The sequence below is a fragment of the Styela clava genome, chromosome 4 (assembly GCF_964204865.1).
Source record: "Styela clava chromosome 4, kaStyClav1.hap1.2, whole genome shotgun sequence".
NCBI classification, from domain to species: domain Eukaryota; kingdom Metazoa; phylum Chordata; class Ascidiacea; order Stolidobranchia; family Styelidae; genus Styela; species Styela clava.
The window spans coordinates 22304808-22319289 of NC_135253.1; the positions used below are offsets into that span (position 1 = coordinate 22304808).

General features: G+C 37.0%; 1 protein-coding gene across 1 annotated transcript; it reads left to right on the top strand.

Moving 5' to 3' along the window:
- The first annotated feature begins 656 nt into the window (after nucleotides 1-656).
- Nucleotides 657-13735, top strand: LOC120326920 (uncharacterized). Its single transcript, XM_078112306.1, has 12 exons — nucleotides 657-1036; nucleotides 1639-1836; nucleotides 2231-2306; nucleotides 4362-4514; nucleotides 5119-5239; nucleotides 6241-6414; nucleotides 6730-6827; nucleotides 7133-7310; nucleotides 8530-8726; nucleotides 9264-9499; nucleotides 12328-12591; nucleotides 13330-13735. The coding sequence occupies exons 1-12, from the start codon at nucleotides 775-777 to the stop codon at nucleotides 13719-13721; spliced, it is 2349 nt and encodes a 782-aa protein (XP_077968432.1). The 5' UTR covers nucleotides 657-774; the 3' UTR covers nucleotides 13722-13735.
- The last annotated feature ends 747 nt before the right edge of the window (nucleotides 13736-14482 follow it).

Genomic DNA, 14482 nt, shown 5'->3' on the forward strand with positions numbered 1-14482 from the left:
TCGACTTCGCCATGCTTCCAAACTCTCGAGTTACCAACACGAAAAGGACCGATATATTACGTCACGAACCGGAGAACGGTTTTCTATCAAGTGTGACGGTTTCAGCTGAAATATAATGGATATATTCGATGTAGAAACAGTCAAAAACTCGAAAATTATTTCAAATTTTATTCTTGAAAAATAGCCATACCGTAGTTTATCAGTTACTAACCGCTTAGCAAGGTTCGTTTATATAAGTGATGTAAATTTGGACATGTTACGTGTGATGATGTAAAATGCAGAGAAGCAAAGATATTTAAATAACAAACAATATTATTACTTTGTTAATAAATGCCAATATATACAATACTGTAATTGAAAACACAGGTTGATTAACAATATGTTGCGTGTGTCAGTATACAGTATACAAGAACGGTCAAGGTTTTTGGCCCGTATGCTTTAGATTTTTCGAGCGCTCATACAGCAGATATCCACATGAAAAACGCCTCATGAAAGCTTTTATCGAATGCAATTATAAAATGAAATCTTTCCTAAAACAATTTCAGTTAGAGATTATCAATAACGAGTATATTGACATACTTCGTAATATTCATTAATGAAATGCGATCGAAAGTTGTGAACGTTTCGTCGAAGATTGATCACGTGACTTTGCTTTTTTCCTTCACACGTCGCAAAGCATCGTTCGTCGCCATTTGCGTTTAGCTTTTCGCGAGCTGTTGTCATTTAAATAAGCGTATTAACTCTATTCATTAGTAGATTTAGAAGTTTATCGAGATGTCAAGACGAGGTAGTGGATTTACAGGGGCAAATGCGATTCCGCTGGGACCGCGAAACCCCGCAATTGGGTCAAAAAGGACATTTTCTGCGACGCCTCCGTCGGAAAAACAACCATCGCTTTTGAAACCGCAAATGCCTCCACCGCAACAACATTCCCAGCCTTCACCACAGCAAAGTTCAGTCAGCAGTAATGCTGCTGCAGCACTTAGGGCTGCCCAGGCTGCTGCTGCCAGCTTGCAACAAAAGAAATTTAGCTCTGGTAAGCTTGTAAACATCTATTTTTTGTATCTGAAACAAACATGCCATTTGATAAAAATAAAAACGTTAAAACTAGTGGATATGATTTATCAACTTTTGAAATGCTTTTTGATATTTTAAAAGTGTATTAGTTAAGACATGAATATTCAAATTAGTCACATTCCAGTACGGTACACTTAACAGGTCGAGCGAGGCGACGTCTGGACATTGTTAAAACGAAGTTGTACAATAAACTAAAAAAATGCACGATCTAAAAACGTCATCATTGAATTCCTCTGTAAAAAATAATCCGATTTACAGAAGGAAAAAATTTTTTACTTTTACTATGGCATACAGTTTTTAGCAAAAACGACAGTTTTGGTCATGTGACGGCTGCGATTAACGTAAAATATTTCGAGACTAGTATGATGCGATATGACACATCTGCCGTCGTGCGACTCGCCCCTCGCTTGTGAGACACATGGAGTGTTTAGTGTTATTGAACCAAAATGAGGGGACATAATTGGAATTTGGAAACTGTGCCTTACTGCATCTAGATGATACTTAACGAAGTCTTGATTGTATTGTCATACTCAATAAACTCTGTAATATATATTTTCTTAGCACCAGCACCACCGCTAATGCAAGCCCCACCACCTCAGCCGTCTATGCCTACAACGCCGCAGCAGACGTCTGATGAACGTGGCCGACCAAGAAAGAAACGTAGCCGCTGGTCGACGCCGGAAGTGAAAACTGACATTCCTGGTATCCCATCCACGATGCCTGCTAATTTGAGTAAAGAACAGCAACAAGCATACATAGGTAATTTCCTTTTTTATTCATTTTTTTGAATTTTCCGCTTTTGTGCTTTTTTTTAATAGATTGAATCTTTTTGTATCTCTCTTGGCCCAATTAGGTTTGAAAAAGTTTGTTTTTACATTTTATACACGTTTTTTATCTTTCAAATTCACAATTAACTGTCTCTAACTTCTAGGGCTTGGGTAAGTATCTGATGCCAGGTTTTAGGTGGATGATAGGATTTCAAGAATTACGTCTCAAAGGAGTTTCACGCTCTCAATTCTTATTTTTTCGTATTAATATAGATTTTTACTCTTTTTTAATACACCAGAGGCACTATCGGTGCTCCACTTGGTGTCTCCCTAACAAACGATTCTTTTTTCTTTTTCAACGTGTTTCATAACCGTGAAAATTACAGTTCAGCTACAGATCGAAGATGTGACGAGAAAGTTGAAATCTGGCGACCTTGGTATTTCACCTAACCCTGAAGACAGGTTTGGTTAAATCTGAGTGCAACAAGCACTTTGGGTTTTTACATATTTTGTGGTGACATTAATTTTTTGCTATTTTTGTTTAATTTATTATTTTTTTACAACTTTCTACTTAGTAACCCTTTTATTGGTATTTATCTAAAACAAAGTCATGTGCATATACTCATAAATAAAAGAGATTCGTCACTTTGTAAAGTTGTAGGCGAAGCACTTCTTAGTTAATTCGAAGTACAGCATATATTAAAAATATATCCCACTATGAAAGCAACAATACGATTCTCTGATCATTTTTTGACAAACCAATCAGGCAAATGAATTTTTTTTTGTTTTTTAAGAAACCATAAAATGGCCATTTTATTTAATAATTTCTAACGTAACCTAATATCCTAGTTTGAGGGGTAGAAATATAAATTGAAAGATTATATAAAACTGTAAGTATATATAAAAGAAAGATTTAAGTAATCTTGAGTACTGTATACCGTCGCATGTTAGCCAGCTCCCCGAAACGGGGTATTTATGAAAATTCCCATATAAGCCAACCTGAGTTATGCGCATAGAAACGTACTCACTAGTTTGGAAACTTTTTTGGAATTTTTAATTCTGCTTATATGCGAGAATATACGGTTACAGTGATTGTAAAGTACCAGCCATCTCAGAGGTTGCTTTTCTAGGGCCTATTTTTTAAGCTAAAATATGAAACTCTAGTAGTCAGAGATGGTAAATATTATATATTTTTGATCTATTTTCTAACAATCCAACCATGTTTAATATAACCTAACATATTGTGCCCAAAAACCCTTTATGCAGCCACTTACATTGCAGCATTGTGAGAACGCTCGTCATGGCCAGTCAACCATGAATTCTGCAGAACTCTACTTCAAAGAGAGCTACGCAGCAGAAGACCTCTTCATTAAATAACCATTTTATTCTGATAACTTTATGAATTTTCTTAGTGGAAGTACCTCCCCAAATTTATAATCAATTTTTCTGCAGAGTATCAAAAATGATTTTAATCTGATACCAGTTTATTCACAGCAAATTACCTAAATTTTTCTCTTAAATTTGCTATTTTTTCTACAGCCTAACCTTTCTACAGGTCTAGCAGGCTTAATTCCAAATTTTTCAGGATTTTTTTCTTCTATTACGACAAAAATTAACTTTCTTACAGCTGCTAAGTGTGCTTGGGTTCAATGGGTCGTCAATTTTCATCTAAAAAATTGTGTTTTTTACAATTATGCATTTTTACCAGTAATTTTATCAATAGCCTCTATGTCATTTCTTGAGAAATTTTTTGAAGTTTCACTTGATTTTAACAGTGAATGTGTTGAAAAGGTACTCCCTTAGTATGTGAACCAAGATGGCGGACACCAGAACGTAGTATGTGGATCAGGTTAGGCCATAATTCCAGGTACACATACTACGGGAGTCACTTGGCTAGTTCCCGAACTTGTAATAGAACTAAAATAAGGAAAATTGGAATAAAATTATGGCCTAACCCTAACCTGGTACACATACTTTGTTCAGTTGTCCGCCATCTTGGTTCACATACTACGGGAGCGCCGTTAAAATGTGTTAAAAATCTGAGGTTCAAATCCCATCACCCAGGGTGTAAGAAATTGGCTAGGCCGGTGGTTCTTAACCTTTATCTTTCGCGGCCTATTTTCGTTGCACAAAAATTGTGTGTCCCACTAACTTTTTCATGCTAGATAAAATCTACAAGAAAAACAAAGAATTCTTTCTGGAAAAATAGACACTAATAATAATTAGGAGAGAAATTACAACCCTGTAACAAAAAACAGCATCATTCATTGCTACTACCATCAAATTTAACTAACTTTACCGACAAGACCAGTAATTTTAATAGGTCTGCGGCCCACATGAAATGTTCCCGTGGCCCAGCAGTGGGCCATGTCCACTGGTTGAGAACCAGTGGACTAGGGGTTGTTGAAATGGAAAGATTCCTGTCAAAAAAAGAGATAAAAAATAGACCCTCTTACATATTGGAGTAAACTTGAAAGAAGTGCTGGAATAACGCGCGTAATTCCTGTTTTTTCTTAGGTCTCCTTCTCCGGAACCGATTTACAATAACGAGGGAAAGAGGCTGAATACCAGGGAATACAGAACAAGAAAGAGACTGGAAGAAGAACGTCATAAACTGATACAGGATATGATCAAAATAAATGAAAACTATAAGCCACCTGTCGATTATAAGTAAGTTTTACGGTTACGGCTTCCTCCACCATCAGGTCAATGCTTCGAAAAACAAATAGCCAACTAATCCCATACCCAACATGGAATGGTAATCGGGCGTGAGGCTGTCTTTGCTCTTCCCCCAGATAAATATGTAACTATTATCCTTTGTTGTCAAATTTTTTTGAATAATTCTCTGAAAATAGGCAGTTGGTCATTACTGAAGCAAAGCAACTCCTGCATGTTTAATTGACTGGTTCCATAATACTAGAGCATATGTGACAAAAGAGTTGTGCCCAGACAGAAAATGATTGACGTGTATTAGTAGAGCATATGTCTTTGATTGAGGGACTATATGCGAGATGGAGTGAATGCAGAGGATTTTACAGGGGCCGAACTAAAAAAATTAAACAATAATTGACAGAAAGAATTGTTTTTCTTTAAACTCAAATTATTATGCCAACACAATAATTGTGTATTAATTTGGTCACTAGATCAGTGATTTGATAATATTTTTCGGTTATATTATATCAATAGCTTCAATTGATAACGATAATAAGTGTGATAGCCGCCTTTTTTATGTTTTCTATCAGAATTTTGATGAATTTTTCTTGCTCCATTCCAGGCCTCCCGTCCAACGCATTAGCGAGCAGATCAATATTCCATCTGATTTGAATCCGAGCATTAATTTTGTTGGCTTGCTTATTGGACCAAGAGGAAATACATTGAAGAAGATTGAAAAAGAGGTGGGTGGGACAGTTTAGTACAGTTATTCTTAATCACTCATCACCCCTGCTCTGCGCAAGGAAAAATTTTCTTTTCATCAGTTATTAAAAAGCCGAGCAAAGAAACTTAGAGTCAAAGAATTGAACAAAATCGTATTGAGTTTATTCTATATTTTAATTTATTCACAAATGGTATCTACTATCTAGTGGCCTTTTTTGTGGCCCAGGAAACTTCTCCATGGTCCTTTGAGCGACCAAGGACCAAGTTTGACTTTGTGTCATTTTAGAATGCCTAATGCACGATCCTTGGAACCTCAGTATGATGTTTACTAGCCATGAAAATGTTATATGAAAAATTTCTAATATTTAATCCCTAGCATTTTCAGGGAGTCCCCACGTTACGGCGGTCGTGACTTACGCTGTTTCTCCATAACGCTGTTTCGAGGTTACGAACGCACTCCATAAAAATATAAAAGTTAATACTGTACTGTAATATCTAAGCCCCTTAAACTGGATCATTGTGATCAAGAAAATCACTGCTTTGGGCTCATTGGTTTTCCTCATTTACATCGTGAACGACCTAGACAATTGCGAACTATTACGATTATGAACGAATAATAATTAAGCTTCAGTCACCTGGTACACAGTTTCAGTGATACTGTACGCCATATTGCTTGTTTGAGCCTTTTTTTTCGTAACTTGTTTGATCGTTTTTTTTTAAACTTTTTGCCCTTTGTTATGGACTCAAAGCGTAAAACAGATGTTTCTGATACAGTACAATATGTATAGAGTACTTTATGTACTGTACAGTATAATGTCCCGACTTACACTGAAATTCGGGTTACACCTCGTCTCAAGAAAGAAACAACGTCGTAAGCCAAGGAATCGACTCCCTGTATATAAGTATTCTCAAGATTTATAAATAAGAGCCAAATAAAACACCACCCATATGACAGCAGCAAACGCTAATTTCTCGTGCAAATTTAAAACCTAAAATTCTATAATTTAATTCTGCATCCCAGTGCAATTGTAAAATCATGATTCGTGGCAAAGGATCAGTGAAAGAAGGAAAGATCGGACGGAAAGATGGTTTGCCATTACCTGGTGAAGATGAACCACTACATGCCCTCATCACTGGAACTACTATTGAAAGTGTGCAGAAAGCCAGCAAAGAGATTCACAAGATTATAAAGCAGGTATAGTGTTATTTTTACTATTTGTAGAGGTTGCATGATAGTAACTCCCAATCCTTCCTCAATGCCTTTGCGCTAGTGGATCTGTATGTGTATAATGCAAGGATGTTGTAGCAGGAATAAGAATACCATAATATGCAATTCAATGAGTTCTGCTGCACACTAACACAAATGTATTTCTGTAACGTTTCGTCTGAGCAAAATCAACAGGTTTTAAACTGCACGAAACATTACAGAAATACATTTGTGTTAGTGTGCAGCAGACTCTTGAATTGCATAGTATCATCTTTATTAAATTGTTAAATATCATTTACACAGGGAATTGAACAGCCAGAAGGTCAGAACGATCTAAGAAAACTCCAGCTCATGGAGTTGGCCAGATTGAATGGAACTTTGAGAGATGATGCTTTGCCAAGGTAATGATTTAAGTGTTTTGAGGTGATTAACTGGTATATCCATTACGGGTGTCCAGAGAAAATTGTATTTCTGTAATGTGTGTACCAGGTTAGGGAGGTCATGAGAGTTTGTAATACTGCTACTTCAAAAAGGTGGTGACCCGAATGGTGATTCAAATTTTCAAGAAACACTCTTTACGACTTATGAATTTTTGTGTAGAGTATACCAAATCCTGTTAAAATTTTTGAGTTTTATCAATCAAGTCTACAATACTCTGAAGAAATTGTGAAGCACCATCAACCAAACATTATTTTTTATATTGCAGAGAACGTGAATGGCTTAAACCAGAGAACCAGAATGTCACAAACACCACCGTGTGTACAAAATGTGGGGGCAGAGGTCATCTTTCACAAGATTGTATGGCAATGGCTCCGAGTATGGGGCTCCAACAAAACCCTCAAGCCCCCATGAACCAGGTTGACAAAGCTAAAATGGACAGTGAGGTATGTTCATTATTACTTATCGATCTCGATCAGTAAGTATGTTGATAGGTATTTGTCTATATGTCTATTAGATGCACGCGATGTCTCACGAAAGCAAGGTTGAATCTGCTCCAAATTTTGCATGTGCATTCATCATATCTTGGACCAGAAGGCTATTGATTTTGGATGAATTATGTTGTATAATTAGCGAGTTATTAATTAATTAGTGATTGGACACATGGTGTCACTATGGAGTAAGAGCGCTGTTTTGGGGGTTCCCCTAACTTTCGATCGATAAGTCTTCGGTCTCTGACCGATATTCTGTTTATATGTTATATGTCATTCGCTCTGAAGTATTTGTACCAAGATGATGCACAACCTGAACAACCCTAACCTGGTACACTTACTATGTTCAGGTTGTACGATACTTCTTGGTACGAATACTTCTTGAGCACCAGAATATCTGTGTTAGCAGCCACTGGATGCAAATGATATGATAACCAGATCCCAACTTATTCACTGCCATTATCACATGTTAAAAAAAATGTATGTAGACCAAATGAATCGCTCTTGTCATAAAAGCCTTATTGTTATTTGGCACTTTACATATTCACTTAAAACAAGATTATTGATATATTAATCAAAATCATCTCCTATAAGGCTCGCGACTTCGTGCCCAGGGGTGTTCAGGACATGATAGAAAGTGTCCTATGCCAATTCATCAACAGTCAAGCCCCTAACCTAGGGGTCGGCAACCTATTATCGCTCGCGGGCCAAAATTAGGGTTGCGTCATTGTCGGGCCTCACATATTTTTAGAAACTTGAAAACCGATCGGATGATACTTTTTATAATAAAAATCAATCAGTGATTCATCTCTCGATTGTATTGCATCTCAAAAAAATTCCATTTGAATATTTTTGGCGCCTTTGAACCCTTTGAACTCAGCATCAACTTTTCTGCGTTTTGTTGTGATTTGTCTAATTATAATTAAATTATAGGCTCATTAAATGAATAATTGTGAGGTTATATATATATACTTGTTAGGTTATATTATATATAATTTAGTCTACACGTGTCTCACAATAAATTGTGTTACGTGAAGAATATAATCGTCAAAACAAATGTTTTGTTACTATAATTCAGTGAAGCGTCGCGGGCCAGATTACATTTTTTCGATACGGCCCGCGGGCCGTAGGTTGCCAACCCCAATCCTATTTAACACTATTTTCCCATTTCCAGTACCTGTCGCTCATGGCTGAGCTTGGAGAAGGACCACCACCCTCTGATAACAGTAACACCGGAGGCGGGAACAAGAGTTCTGGTGGTGGGGGAGGTTTTGGAGGTCAAAGACCACCATGGGGTGGCGGTGGAGGGCAGAATAAAAATGATGATAAGCCTCCTCCATTGATGGGAACTAATTTCGGTCCATATCCAGGGTAAGTTATTCCAGATACAATATATCAAAATATTCTGGGATATTCCCCAGTAAATGTTGCAGAAAAACTATAAAAATAATTTAAAATGAAATAGAGGCATCCCTGGCGAACGAATCCCTAACAAGCTCACATGAAAACTGTACTAACAGTTCCAATCCCCACATCTAAAACATCAATACCTAGTCCAGGGTGGTCCAAACCTGCTGCTCGATTCCCACATAGAGTGCGGGTCATGGTAAATTTCATAAACAACAGTGAAATGAACAAATACCGACATGAAACTGACATCAAAATGAAACATTTAGAAAGCACACTAAATACCCACTAAATACGACGAAATTCATCATTACGCCACACAAATTCCTACTTGCAAGCGACTTTGTGATGTCATAGGATGAGTGCGGGTCATAGTAAATTTCATAAAATTAACACCATGACTCGGAACTCCCCATCTGACATTAAAATGAAACCAGATTTTTTTTTTAAATATCTTCCTTTCCATTATTTTAGTTCATTGAGACATTTCATTTTTTTTAGGCCACCATCTCAGAGTTTAATGGGAACCCCTCCACCATGGATGAGGGGGGGTCCCCGAGGGGGAAGAGGCGGAAATTTCAGAGGTCGAGGATTCCGTGGGGGTAGAGGAGGTTATGGTGGACGTGGAGGGGGAGGACCGAATAATTACGGAGGTGGGGGGAACAATTTTGGAGGAGACGGATACGGAAATGCAGGAGGCGGATATGGTGGATTCAACTCAAATAATGATATGGAAGGTAGGAATGCTTTTTTATTTAGTGTTTAGGTAGGCAGTGGAAAAAAGCTGGGTCCTTTTAATTAAGGACAGTAGTGTCAAAGTAATCTTTGTTCAAAGTGATGTCGGTGGAAATTATATAATCTTTGACAAGATGTTAAAATGTTATTTTAAACTGACTCGGTCATTCCGACTCTGACCAATTTGAAATTGAGTTTCGATTAAATTCTTTTAGTTAGATCACTAAACAGATTCGAAACAAATTTCAGATAATTGATTGGTCCATTAGTTACAAAGAAAGCTGTTTTTTTTTCACAAGAAAAAGTTTTCCCCCAACATCTAAACGAGAATATTGGTCGAATACTGAAGACTTATCGATCAAAAGTTAGGGGATCCCCCGAAACAGCGCTCTTACTCCATAGTGTCACCAGGGATGGCCAATACCGAATAGTTCACTATTTCGAATACATTCGAAATTATTATTTTCGAATATGAAATTTCGAATACTTCGAAAATAAAATCCAGTGATAGAATCTAAGTGTATGAAGGAATTTTCATACAATAAACAATGGAATAACTTCTATCTACAACCTGGCTATATTACCAGGCATTTCATGTTTGCGGATTATTGCGATATATATTTTATATAACATGAGTTATGTTAATTAACAGAATTAAAATAATACGACAAGGCATTTTAAATAGTGGTATCGGTGATGGATTTGAATGCTTGCGCAACACAAAATCATCCTAGTAAAACGCTCATACTTTTAAATACCAACCATTATCCAAATTATTTGTCAAAAAGCGGGATAAAGTATGAGTTCTTTTTCAGACTTTCAATTCTTTTTCAGACTTTCAATTTTTTCGTGAGTACAAAAATACGAATCAAAAAGTAATTATATTCGGGAACGTTACCACACATTTTAAGTCCGCAGATCGCCGTTGTATGTTTGTGTAATAATACTTTTATTATTTCATAAATACGAAAATAGGTTCAAAAACTATTTATAATCGGGTAGTTTACCACACATTCAATGTCCACAGATCACCGTTGTATTTTGTGAATACGAAAATAGGAATCAAAAATTAATATCAATCGCGAGTTTGCCTCACAATTTATGTCCACAGAATGCCGTGATATTGTGCCCGAATATAATTAATTTTTGATTCTTATTTTCGTACTCACGAAAAAATTGTCGGAAGTCGGAACAAGTCGGAAAAATAATTTATACTTTATTACACATTCAAGTCCACAAATCGCCGTTGTATTTTTGAGTTATAATAGTTTTAATATTTTGTAAATACGAATCCGAAATTAATTATAATTGGGCAGTTTACCACACATTTCATGCCCACAAATACCTGTGGTATTTGGTATTAATACTTTCATTATCGATACTTTTGACCATCATTATCAAAATTATTTGCCAGAAAGCGGATGAAAGTATCTTTCTAATAAATCAACTTGTTTCCCAACTTGTGACAATTTATTGGATATCGTAATAATTACGGCTATGAATACCGTATTTCCCGGCTAATAAGTCTACCAAGAAGACGGGTAGAAAAATTGTTCCCTGTTGTTCAGTTATGCTAATATGCGCTAATAATAATGTTTAGAACCAGATCACGTATGTTTAGTGGAATCATACTCACAGAATTAACTATTTTTAACAATAAAGCGGTAATTTTAAGGTAAAAATCACAATCATTTTGAACAATCTATAATTTTATTGGGTCAGAACAGAACCAGATCATGTTTGTTTGGTAGAACCATACTCACGGAATTATCTATTCTCAACAATGAAGCGGTAAATTTAAATTATAAAGCGGCAATCATTTTGGACAACCTATCAACCCGAATGTTGAAATAATTTTGGAATGTGATAAGTACCACGCGGTACGTCCACGGGTTATTTCACAGCTGTGTTTCATGTCCCTGTCGTTTTCTGCTGAATCGGCAAAACCAAAGGGTCATAAATCACTTACTTTATCTCGGTGGCCGTGTTTTCTCTTTTGAGTAACGATAACCGGCCTACGATTATATATCATGATTGGCAGACCCATAAGAACCAAATATAAGGTTAACACAAATTATGCTTGAGAAGACTAATGCGAAAAATAAGCAGGCCACATAGAAATAAAATAAACATACTTTCTCAATAAGGCGCCCCTCCCCCCAAAAAATCAAGCCAAAATTGGGTCTAGAAAAGCGACTTATTATCCGGGAAATACGGTGATTGTCGATTTTTCGACTAATGGAAATGATTTTGTGAATTAAAAGACGAATGTCGGCAATGTCCACCAACGCAAACGTGTCGAAACACTATGCGTACATTCGCGCTGAATATAAATAATCAAAATGCCGATTCTATTTCATCGTCATTACAATACGTGAGAAAGCGTAAAAAGTCGTTTGAGGATTCCGGTAAAACGAAACACCGTGTTTACGGCGGAAAGTGACTACTATTCGTAATTATTCGGAAATGAGCCGAAAAGGTATTCGAATACTTTGATATTCGAATAATTTCGAATATTCGATTCGTTTTGGACAACCCTGAGTGTCACCTTGTGTCCCATCACTAATTAGTTAATAACTCGCTAATTATACGACATAATTCATCGAAAATCAATAGGCTTCTGGTCCGAGATAAGATGAATGCACATGCAAAATCTGGAGCAGATTCAATCTCGCTTTCGTGAGATATCGCGTGCATCTAACAGACATACAGACAAGTACCTATCAACATACTTACCGATTAAAATCGATAAGTAATAACTAAGAGCAGCAACAATAAAAGCAAAACTATCTGCTACTTTGTGTCTTATAATATTGTATTATTATTTCAGGTGGTGGCAATATGGGATGGGGAGGTAATCAATATGACAACAGCAATATGGGAGGATATGGACCCAGTGGCATGGACAATTCAGGTAGTGGGGGTAATATGGGAGGTTTTAATAACCCCCCACCTCCTCCACCCCCAAGTAATGCCCCACAGCCTCCACCTCCCCCAAGTTCGGACAGTGGGAGCTGGCAGCAGAATCAGTGGGGCCAAAATGATGATAAAGATAATAAAAAAGGAAGCAAGAGTGATAAGAAAGATGGCTCAGGTTAGTTTTTTTTATCAATTTTGTTGGCGTCGGGTTTATACCTTACTTCACAAGGTAACAAGGTGTAACGAATTGGGTAAACAGTGGCAATGTTTTTACATACCAGTGGTTGCTTGAACAGAGCCAAATTCAGAGTGAAATTTTCTTAAAAACTAAACTAGAATATCGGTTAGAAACCGAAGACTTATCGATATTTAGGGGATCCCCCAAAACAGAAACTGCAGTTTCGATTCATCCGCTTTTGTAACTTGTGCACTGTGCATCGCACACACACACACTCGGCGGTTCTCAAAATTCTCTCGCTTTACAAAAATCTAGATCACTATATCAATAATTGATTGATAACTCGGTAATTATACGACATAATTCGCCCAAAATCAATAGGCTTCTGGTCCGAGATAAGATGAATGCACATGCAAAATTTGGAGCAGATTCAACTTGCTTTCGTGAGATATCGCATGCATCTAACACACAGACAGACAAATTCCTATACCGATCTTAAGATCGATAAGTAACAACTATACTATCAGGATTCACGAGTATGTGGTTAAATGTAAAATTGAGCTGTCTGTCTTGCCATATTTTTTCATGTCGGATAAATATTAAAAATTCCGTAGTAATTATAAATAAACTACTGTGGCTCCGACTTTCAATTTTACCTTGAGACTCCATGAAATGGATTAACCATTATGTTTTCATACTCAAGTATGAAGTCAGAATTTTTATTATATTATTCAGGTAACCAGAATTCTGGCAACAACATGATGGGAGGCGGAGGAAACAACATGATGGGCGGAGCCAACAATATGATGGGCGGAGCCAACATGATGGGAGGAGGAATGATGGGCGGCTACGGCAATAGTATGGGGATGGGGTACGGCATGTGGGGACCCATGGGTAATGGCATGGGTCAACCTCCCATGCCCCCAGGGCCCGGTCCAGTCCCACCACCGCCCCCTGGTGGTAGCGGAAGCAATAATAACTCAAGCACGGATGGTTCTAATAACATAAGTCAGTGGGGAATGGGTGACAATAGTATGGGGTACAATAACATGGGTTATAATATGGGTATGGGGATGATGCCTTTCGGGATGCCCCCAGCCCCGCCTCCCCCTCCACCCTCCTCGTAAAAGACATAAATAAACGGTTCCTGTTCTATTGAGATGAATTGTTGGGGTCAATTCAAGCGAGCGTATGTCTTGCAGAGGCTTTCATGTTAATAACTGATCAAGATATTTGAAGACTTGTATTTTTCAACTTTCAGGCCGTGCAAGATTCATTAATAGATTGTTCGTTTTTTCATTTTATTAACAATTTTATTAGGTTGTTGAACTGATAACTAACATATTTTTGACTTTGGCCTTTTTCGAAACATTTTTATCAGGAGCTTTTTCAGTGCCAATGACTGTTCGTCTAAAGCAGTGGTTCCCACTTTATGTTTTACCTCTTTGCGTTTTAGATACAGCCAGTTGTTGGATTATTATGACATGTTGAGCGTGTGTATATTCATATCAATTCGAATATACCGGTAAAATTAAATATACATACCGGTATAGGCTCCTTGCGGACAATCCGCTCTCCTGGCCTGCGAATATTCTTCCACTTCTAATTTTGACCAATGTTCAATTAACTTTGGGAACCACTGGCTTCTAATTCTCGATGTTTAAACATCCCAGCTGTTTATAATAATAATAGTACATGAATAGATGATAAAGCAGCTAAATATTTTGCTGTTACTATAATCAGCGATGTGCGTGAATTACTGATTTGTTTTCCAGTTCTTGTCCCTATCAGTTTATAATCTTTCATCTTAATTGTTTTGCGACATTCCCTTGTGTGGAGATGAGAACCCTCTATCGTAAAGCATTGGCTGAAAATTTTGTAAGATTTG

Coding starts and splice junctions, on each gene's coding strand:
- LOC120326920 (XM_078112306.1), top strand. CDS start 775: ATGTCAAGACGAGGTAGTGGATTTACAGGGGCAAATGCGATTCCGCTG. Junction 1,837..2,230: donor ACAGCAACAAGCATACATAG/GTAATTTCCTTT, acceptor TGAAAATTACAG/TTCAGCTACAGATCGAAGAT. Junction 2,307..4,361: donor TCACCTAACCCTGAAGACAG/GTTTGGTTAAAT, acceptor GTTTTTTCTTAG/GTCTCCTTCTCCGGAACCGA.